At 36.7% G+C, this 10,698-nt stretch overlaps 1 protein-coding gene across 1 annotated transcript; it reads right to left on the bottom strand.

Annotated features, from left to right (window-relative positions):
• Positions 1-5,353: 5,353 nt before the first annotated feature.
• On the bottom strand, positions 5,354-6,310 carry LOC101997318 (olfactory receptor 143-like). The gene has a single exon (XM_005347470.3). The coding sequence runs from the start codon at positions 6,302-6,304 to the stop codon at positions 5,354-5,356; it is 951 nt and encodes a 316-aa protein (XP_005347527.3). The 5' UTR covers positions 6,305-6,310.
• Between the last annotated feature and the right edge of the window lie 4,388 nt (positions 6,311-10,698).

Raw genomic sequence — 10,698 nt, 5'->3', positions numbered from 1 at the left:
GTCATTTCAGGTTCCCTATTCTCAGCTGCCCAAGGAACTAACTGGGGACATCGCCTTGGGCTCCTGGGAGCCACTCTAGGTTCAAGTCTCTTACCAACCCTAAGGTGGCTCCCTTAACTAAGAATTGTGCTTCCCTGCTCCCCTATCCAACCTTCCCCCCAGACCCAAAAGATGAACATGGGATGTACTCACTCATAATTGGATTCTAGCCATAAATAAAGGTCACGGAGTCTATAATTGGCGATCTTAAAGAAACTAAATAAGAAGGTGAACCCAAAGAAAAACATATAATTATCCTGGCTATGGGAAGTAGACAAAATTGCCGAAAAAAAATTTGGGATCTTAGGGGTGGGGTGGGGTGGGGGTAAGGGGAGATAGGGAGAGAAAAATGAGAAGGGGAGGATGGGGGGAACTTGGGGAAGCAGGATGATTGTCTTTTCTTTTTTTACGACTGCCATTTTTACTGTTAATACTACCAGTTCATGAGTATAGGAGATCATTCCATTTCCTAATGTCTTCTTCAACAACTTCAATTTTTTTTTTTTATCATACACAACCTTTCTTGCTTGGTTAGACTTATCTAACAGATTTCATAATTTGAGACTATTGTGAAAGGTATTGCTTGCCTGATTTCTTTCTCAGTAAGTTTGCCATCTTTATATAAAAGGGATATTGAGTTTTGTGAGCTAATTTTGTGTCCAGCTACCTTTATGAAAGTGTTTGTCAGCTGTAGGAGTTCCCATTGGAATTTTTAGAATTTTACGTATATTATCATATTATTTGAAAATATGGATACTTTGACTTCTTTCTTTACAATTTGTATCTACTTGTGCTTCTTCATTTGTCTTATTGTTCAAGTTAAGTCTTCAATTACTGTATTGAATAGACATGGAGAGAGTGAACAACCTTGTCTTCTTCCTGATTTTAGTGGAATTATTGATGTTGGCTGTGAGTTTGCCATAAACTGTATTCTAAGTACATTCCTTTACCCCCAAATGAATTCCAGGTTTTGTTTAGCTTTGTTTTTTTATCATGAAAGAGTGTGAGATTTTACCAGAGAATTTTACTGTATCTGATGTGATTATAATTTTTTTTCATTTCTTCTGTGAAAGACTGGTAGATCTGTCCTGTAAAACCATCTATCCCTTGACTTTCTTTGTTTGGGACACTTTTTTTTTTTTTTTTGGTTTTTTGAGACAGGGTTTCTCTGTGGTTTTGGAGCCTGTCCTGGAACTAGCTCTTGTAGACCAGACTGGTCTCGAACTCACAGCGATCCGCCTGCCTCTGCCTCCCTAGTGCTGGGATTAAAGGAGTGCGCCACCACCGCCCGGCTCTAGAATGGACACTTTTAACGACTGCCTCTGTTTCACTAGGGGTTATAGCTTTATTTAAACTGTTTATCTGATCTTGATTTTACTTTAGTAAGTGGTACCTATAAAGAAAATTATCCATTTTTTTATATCTTCCAATGTATTGAACAACAGGTTTTTATACTTATATACTTATGATTCTCTGAATTTCTTCAATGTCTGTTTTATGTCCCTTTTTCTGATTTTATTAATTTGGATATTATATATCTATCTTTTAGTTAGTTTGGATAAGAGTTTGTCTTGCTTGTTGATTTTTTTCTTTGTTTCATTGATAGTTTATACTTTTCTTTTTTAATGATATCTGCCCTCAGTTTGATTATTTCTTACTGTCTACTTTCTTGGATGTTGTTTATTCTTTTTGTTCTAGAGTTTTCAGGTGACATATTAAGTTGATACTATGAGATCTCTTCAGTTTTTATATGTTGGCAGCTAGTGCTATGAACTTTCCTACTAAACCCCCTTTTACTGTGTTCCATAAGTTTCAGTATGCTGTGCTTTCATTTCACTGTATTCTGGAAATTCTTTTATCTGTTGTCACCCATTTTTTATTCATCAGAGAGTTTTTCATTTTCCTTAAGTTTCTAAACTTTCTGTGGTTTCTGTTCTTTTTGTATGCAGTTTTAATATGTGGTTGTTTTATAGGATGTAGGGACTTATTTCAATTTATTATAACTTCTAAAATTTGGCTGTTTTTGAACATGGGCAATTTTGGAGAAAGTTCCATAAGATACAGAGAAGAAGGCATATTCTTTTGTGTTTAGATGAAATGCAGTGTAAATATCTGATAGGTTCTTTTAGGTAATGACATCTATCTCCAGCATTTTTTTGCTTCATTTTTATCCGAACCACCTATTTACTGGTGATAGTGGGGTTTTGAGCTCTCCCATTCTCAGTGTATAAGGGTCAATAAGTAACTACAGTTATAATAGTGTATCTTTTATAAACTAGACTGCCCTTGTCTGGGGGTCATAGATGTTAAAAATTGTAATATCTCATGTGGGAATTTTCCCTTTGATGAAAATGTAGTGTCTTTTCCTTTCTCTACTGATTAATCTTGGTTTAAATTCTATTTTGTTAGGTATCAAAATGGCTATACCAGATTGCTCTTAGACTTTCTTTCTTGGAATATCTTTTATTAACCTTCTAGCCCGAGGTGATATATGTTCTTGATGCTGAGGTACATCTCTTGAATGCTACAGTATAGACCCAGTTATCACATCCATTCTCTTAGTCTGTGTCTTTTTGGGGGAACTGGGTCCATTAATTTCAAAAGTTGTCAATAATTGATGATTACTGATTCTTGCTATTTTGTTGGTGTTGGTGTTGGTGGTGTTGGTGGTAGTGGTGTTTGTGAATGTGTGTGTGTATATGTGTACTTCTTTTGATTTTGATGGCACAAGATTATTTATTCCCTGGATTTTCAAGGCTGTAGTTAAGCTCCTTAGGTTTATCTTTTCCTTCTAATAACTTCTGCAAGGCTGCATTTGTAGAGCAATAATTTTTTAAATTTGACTTTATTGTGGAATTTATTTATTTACTTATTTATTTATAGCTTTTTGAGAAAGGGTTTCTTTGTATAGTTTTGGAGTCTATAGACCGGGATGGTCTCGAAGTCACAAATATCCATCTGCCTCTACCTCCTGAGTGCTGGGATTAAAAGCATGTGCCACCACAGCCCAGCTCTATATTATTTTGGTTCTATGGTGACTGAGAATTTTGCTGGATATAGCAGTCTGGACTGGTATCTGTGGACTCTTCGATCTTCAGTACATTTGTCCAAGAACCTCTGACATTTTTAAGTAAGGTATAAGTATAATAGGTCTTTATTTATATGTTACTTGGTCTTTTTCCCTTGTGGACAGAGCGTAGCAGCTGACTTAGAACTGGTGCATACTGTTTAATTACAACAAAACATGAAGGGTGCCTTTGACAGGGTAGACAGAATGTTATTTCTGCTCACAGCTATGAATTTTAAAGTGAAGAAATTCAATTAAGAGTGGGTAAAAGGTAGGAGTTTTACTCTCTTAGTGTAGCCAAATACCTCATCATCTAATTAATAAACTTTAAACTCCATTTACCATAATGATATCCAAATTCCACTTCCTACTAATCTTTCCTTTCTCTGTGTTACTCCATTGCTCTTATGGCAATTCTTTGTCTTACTCTTCCTAGGTTCTGTTCACCACTGCCCTTACTAATGTCCTAGCATACATCATACTCTCTATATTCCATAACATTAATAATATAAATGCATGATTGTTTTAATTATTACTGAACTCTTTCATTCTGGGCTTATTTCTTACTATTCCTGCTTCTAAAATTAGCTTTCCATTTTTAGGAATGTGCTGGAGATTACATGATAAAGCCTAACTACATGGGGTGAGAAGCTACTTGCTAAGTCATTCTGGCATACTGGGAGGGAATGACACAGCAATCCTAGTACAACTAGTCTTACTTGAACATTACATACTTCATGAAAGAATATAGATAATGAAAAGAATCAAAGAAATAACATACTCCTAGGTGAGAAAATATCTAACACATTAGTCAAAATAATTAAGACAACATAATTCTTATTGCTGTGTTGTGTGATATATCAATCACAGGTTTGTGTTTTTCAACACTTTGATACTGTAACTAGCAGTGCTGTTTTGGAATGTTGTAGAAAGTTTGGGAAATATAGACTTGTTAAAAGAACTGAGTTACTGTGAGCAGGCTTTAAAGTTTTATATCTGGCTCGGCTTCCTGATTGAAGATGCACTGTAACAAACCACCTCACACTTCTGCCGTCATGTCTTCTCTACCAGCATAGACTGAATCCTCTTGACCTTTTAACCTCATAAACTCATCTGCTTTCAGATTGCTTCTTGTTAGCATTTGGCCACTGAATAGGTAAACTTCAGCTCCAGTGAGAGACGCTGTCTGAAAAAGTAAGATGGAAGGAATGGATGGATACAGCAGTAAAGTACCATTGTGCTCTTGAAGAAGACCCAAATTCAATCTCTAGTACCCACGTGGAGTCTCACAGTTGCCTTTAAATTCAGTTCCAGGATATCTGACAACCTTTTCTGAACACCATGGGCAGTAGGTACAGATAACGTGAACAGACATATATGCAGAAAATAACACCCATACACACAAAATGAAATATGTATTAAAAAATAAAACATTAGAATAAAAAAAGCAATATTAAAGTGCTAAAGACCAAATCCAGATTAGTTTAGGGACCTGGGGCAGAAATGTAAAGTAAGTAACAAGAAAGAACCTAAACAAGACCTGCATAACAATGATAGGAACAGTTGACATGACAATGTGGATGGGGAAACCTCACAAGGCTCACCCCTAGATGAAGAGCTATGGGCAATAAATAGATTCTGAGAAAAGAACAATGTTCTCCAAGGATGAGCTTTCTGATAGACAATCTGATCCTGAACAGTTGCCCTAAAAGTATATAAATAAATAACTCTAAATAAATGAAGTATATATCAAATATATATTGCTATGTATGTATATATTAAATTACACTAGAGGTCATAAATTTGCGATATAGGAGTGGAAACAGGGCAAGTTTGAAGAAGGAGAGTGAGTTAAAAATGATGCAAATATAATAATGAAATATCAATCTAAATATATAAATAATAAAAAATATGAAAAGATATCCTCCCAGGGCCTCTATCTAATACAGTGTACAAGAATAAAATGCATTCACATTCTCACAAGAAAAATCTCCAGATCATGAATAAGCCTACACAACTGTAACTCCATTCAATGCATAGAAATGAAAAAATATAACCACATTTCATGTTGAAAGAGGAAAATATATTAGAGTAGTATTATTCCTTTTCTTTTCTAAAACTATTATAGAAAGAAAAATAAAGAAAAGGAAAAGTATATCATAGAAGGAGGTTGATAGGGATGAAACATGAAGAGAAAGAGCTAAACTGGAGACATGGAGGATGTCAACATCCCAGAGAGTTCATCACTTAGTCTGTGATTCTCTTCAAAGTTCTCTTCACAGCAAGTTTGACATCCCTGTTCCTGAGGCTATAAATGAGCGGGTTCAGCAAAGGCAGAACAAACGTGTAAACTACTGAAAAAAATTTCCTCTGAACCACAGACTCTGCAGATGAAGGCATGATATGAGCAAGCAGACCAAATCCATAGAACAGGGCAACAGTTATTATGTGAGAACTACATGTGCTCATGGCTTTAGACAAACCCTTAGATGATGACAAATGAATAATATTAACAAGAATCAAAGCATAGGAGGACATAATAATGATGCCAGTGCCAACAATAACCACAGCCACGGAAACAGAACTCACAAGCTCATTGGCATGACTGCTCCCACAGGAGAGCTCCAGGAGTGGGAATGTATCACACATGTAGTGGTTGATGACTTTTGAATCACAAAACCTGAGTTTGATAATACATCCTGTGTGCACAATGGCACTAGAGAGCCCCAGCAAGTGTGAAGCAAGCATTAGCAGGGAACAAGCCCCGGGAGACATGACTACTGTGTACAGCAGGGGCCTACAGATGGCTACATACCTATCATAGGCCATGGCTGTCAGCACGAAGCACTCAGAATTAACAAAAAGGCAGAAGAAAAATAGTTGAGCCATGCATCCTCTAAAGGATATGGTGTTGATTTCTGAGACAAAGCTCATCAGCGTTTTGGGGGTAAAAACAGAAGAATAACAGAAGTCAATGAGGGACAAGTTGAGGATAAAAAAGTACATTGGTGTGTGAAGATGAGAATTCAGACAGATGAGACTCATTAAACTCAAGTTTCCCAACACAGTGGCTGTGTAGTTCACAAAGAACAGGAGAAACAGGGGCAGCTGGAGCTCTGGCTGGTCTGTTAATCCTATAAAAATGAACTCAGTCACTGAAGAGTCATTTTCCATATCCATTTGTTTTACATGAGACATCTGTAGGAAAATCAATCAGAACCAGATGACCTTAGCAAGGATCTTTGCATCATGATGTCAGAGAGACAGCTGGAGTTCATCGTTTCTGATCTCAGGATTATCTAAAGACAAAGCAAGACATCCAAAGAACATGGCTACCACTTCTTCTCAAACCCCTCCCCACAATGAGTGACTCAGTCCTGAGGTAATGCTGATAGGGACGTTGCTGAACATTTCCCCATTCTTTAGCCTCCACTAATGTTTTGATCTAAAAGAAGCAATCCAGTGACTTGCTCTGTATTCCATGATTTATTGCTTTGTAGTTCAAAGGAAATTATCAAAACATGGATGATTCAGTGCTTACCTCTGTTCAGGATGCTTCACTGCTGTAGAAGCACAAGGATCCTTCTTTCCCAATATCCTTAAGAGTTTGAGTTTCTGATGATAATTTTTTTAACACTCATTAGAATCAGAACAGATCCAGACATTATGAAACTATACACTCGGTAAAATGACATAATTTGTACTTGAGAATTTATCTAGATTTTTTTATTACTTACATGACAGAAAAAAAGTTATAAGAAGTTGTAAACATCACTGCATTTGAATTACAGTCTACTGAATGGATCAGCACAGATAATTATTCTCACCTTTATGATTTCCTCCCAGGTTGCATAAACCCCAGGATGATAGAATTTTCTCAGTCTATTTACAATAGAAATCATAAATCTAATGTTGAATCTTTGGGGACTTAAAGACTACTCAATTTGTAGTTTCCCTCTAGGAGTACCTAGTTCTGAGGGCAGAGTTGTGTGTTTTCCTTTGGGAATTTTACTGTGTATGAACAAATCTACTAGGGGAAAATCAAGGGTATAATATTCTGCCATATCTGAGAGTTTCCTATAATACCTTCACGTTTCATTAACAAACATACAATTTTTTAGCAATCAACAAGGGAATTTTGTAAAAATGAAGGAAACAGCATGGAAATGCAGATCAAGACAAGTGAAGTGCTAGATTAAGAGATACCATTTTTTTCATTCTGTGCAGAAGCCAGATTCAAGAGAGAGTGGTGAGGGTGTAAAGATGGTGAAAGTACTTTATTTTCATCCATTAAAATTCCATACTTAAGACAATTAGTTTACAGGGTCAATACATGCTAACAGAGAACCTCGAGAAGAAGAAGCACTCTTTGCCAACAGGATTCTCCAAGGTTTGAAAATGGCATAGCATCATGCATACAGCACCACACCATCATTTTGAAGGATTTCATGGCCCTAGAACTTCGCTTTGTTTCTACTATTTCTTCCTCTGCTCCTCTTAATTCCTAGCAATCACTGATCTTTGTATGTCCCCCGAAGCTTAGCTAATCCACATAGTAGTTTACCTGGACTCACCTGGTAGTCTTTATCTGGACTCGCCTGTGTAGACTGGATTTTTCACTGAGTAATATGTGCTTAAGCCTTCTCCACATTTTCTCAAGGTCTAGTAGCTAATTTCTTCCAGTTGCCTTTTATGCAATGTACTACAGTTTGTTTATATACCCACCTTTTGAGGAATAGCTTGGTGCTGTTGGCAAACATGAGAAAACCTGCTACATTCACAAGCAAGTTTTCTCTTTTTACTTTATTCTCAAACCTGTCAAGACAGTATCAAGGAACAAATAAACTGTGAGAAAAAAAGAGAACTTGCTTCTTTATTTATTTTTTTATGTGTATTAGTGTTTGGTTTGATATTATTTGGTTTGGAATTTTGGGGGAAGGAAGAATAATAAAGTCGGGTAGATGATAAGGTGGGAAGGATCTGGGAGGAATTTCAGGAGGATATAAACATAGTCAAAATATACTGTATAAAGAAAAGTTTTTAATTAAAAAATTAAATATTGTTTGCTTCCAATTTCCAGGAGGATCTCTATATATTTTTCTTTGGGTTCACCTTATTAGGTAGCTTCTCTAGAATTATGAATTATAGGCTCAATGTCCTTTGTTTATGGCTAGAATCCACTAATGAGTGACTACATACCATATTCATATTTTTGCATCTGGGTTATCTCACTCAGAAAATTCAAGATGTCATTGTTTTTTACCGCTGAGTAGTACACTAATGTGTAGGTGTGCCACACTTTCTTTATCCATTCTTCAGTTGAGGGGCATCTCAGTTGTTTCCAGGTTCTGGTTATTACAAATAATGCTGCTTGGGCATCTTTTAGGTATATATATATATATTCCCAAGATTGGTATTACTGGATCTTGAGGTAGGTTGACTCCCAGTTTTCTGAGAGATTGCCACACTGCTTTCCAAAGTGGTTGCACAAGTTTATATTCTCACCAGCAATGGATGAGTGTTCCCCTTACTCCACATCCTCTCCAGCATAAACTATCATTGGTGATTTTTTTTTTATTTTAGCCATTCTGACAGATGTAAGATGGTATCTCAAAGTTGTTTTGATTTGCATTTCCCAGATATCTCCTGGAAATTGGAAGCAAACAAGATCACCAGACAAAAGTTGGGAGCATGGGGCGGGAGAGAGGGTAGAGGGAAGGGGTGAGGGTGAGAGAGAGGGGAACGGGGGAAGGTTGGGGAGATCTTGGGAGAGTGGGATGGTTGAGATGGAGGAAGGACAGATATGGGAGCAGGAAAGGAGATATCTTAATTGAGGAAGCCATTTTGGTGTTGGCAAGAGGCTTGACTCTGGGCCGGTTCCCAGTAGTCCACGGGGATGTCCCCAGCTAGGATCCTGGGTAGGGGAGCAGAGGGTGCCTCAACTGGCCTTGCCCCATAGTCAGACTGATGACTATTTTGAATATCAATATAGAACATTTGTCCAGCAACAGAGGGAGACAGAGACACACATAAGAGCACTGGATTGAGCTCCCAAGGTCCAGTTGAAGAGCAGAAGGAGGAAGAAGATGAGCAAGGAAGTCAGGAACACGAGGGTTGGCTCACCCACTAAGACAGTGTGCCTGAGCTAATGGGAGCTCACCAGCTCCAGCTGGGAATGAACGAGCATGGGATCAAACCTCACCCTCTGAATATCGTTGACAGTTGGCGCAGATGGAGGGGCCAATGATAATGGCACTGGGATTTGTTTCTACTGCATGTACTGGCTTTTGGGGATCCTATTCTCTTTGGATGCATATCTTCCTACTCATGAATGTAGGGGGGAGGGCCTTGGTCTTCCCACAGGGCAGGATGCCTTGTCCTCTTTTAGGACTGAAGAGGGTTGAGGGGGAGGTGTGTGGGGGAATGGGGAGGAAGTGGGAATTTTGATTGGTATTATTTATAAAGTAATTTAAATAAAGAAAGATAAAAATTAAATCATTACAATGTCTTCCACAATGTCTCTCATTTTAAATTCTCATTAAAAAACAAATAAAAATTCCTATTATGCTAGGTCCTTTAAAATGTTAAGGAACTTTTTGTGTCAGAATATTTTTTTTAATGTTAGTCATCCCAATAGATATAATATATTGATATATTACATTTGAAATTTTGCCTATGTCTTACTCTTTTGATTTTTTTGTGATTTTGGTTTTAATGTTATTTTAATTATTTTAATGTTATTTACTTAATATAGATAGATATTTCTCTTCCAATACGCATTTTAAAATTATTCCCTGTCATTCTGTGTTTAATTTTCTTGGGGGAAAGGTTTTTGATTTATTTATTTTATTTTTTTTTTATGAGATAAGATTCCTCTAAGTAACAGCCCTACCTGTCCTGGAACTTGTTTTGTAGACAAGGTTGTATGTTTTGTTGACAAGGCTGTTTTTTATTTTCCTTGGGGGAAGGTTTTTTTGTTTGTTGTTTATTTTTGTTTTTATTTTTTCCTGAGATAAGATTCCTTTATGTAACAGCCCCATCTGTCCTGGAACTTGTTTTGTAGACAAGGCTGGCATCAAGCTCATAGAGATCCTCATGCCTCTGCCTTCAGGGTACTGGGATGGAAGGCATATACCATATGTCCCACTGTTTTATATTTGTTTATTGACACAGAAAAAGAAAACGAAGACAGAGAGATAAAATCAGGTAAAAATTAACATGTTATCTCCTCCTATAGAAACGTTTGACCCTTGAGCAGTGTCAAATATTGCAAGAAATTGGTATTTACCATTTTCATTACCAGTCAGGATGACCAAACCTGAAACTTCATTTGTGTTCTTTATAGCTCAATGTTTTAATGAGTAATTTCAATTTATACTCATGGCTAATTTTATCTCAAATTACATAAAATGTAATTCTGAATTTATTTAAGACATTATGCAAGGGAGTAAGAAAATTTAATTCATAACAAGAAAAAAATGAAGTTAAAATATATCCATTTTTTTTTTGAATTTTTTTTTATTAAGAAAGAAAAAAAAAATTTTCCGCCTCCTCCCAGCCTCCCACTCCTCCCACTCTCACCCCTCCCAGCC

Source organism: Microtus ochrogaster, chromosome 5 (genome assembly GCF_000317375.1).
Source record: "Microtus ochrogaster isolate Prairie Vole_2 chromosome 5, MicOch1.0, whole genome shotgun sequence".
NCBI classification, from domain to species: domain Eukaryota; kingdom Metazoa; phylum Chordata; class Mammalia; order Rodentia; family Cricetidae; genus Microtus; species Microtus ochrogaster.
The sequence above is the reverse complement of the archived record's forward strand: the minus strand, read 5'-3'. Positions and strand labels throughout refer to the sequence as shown.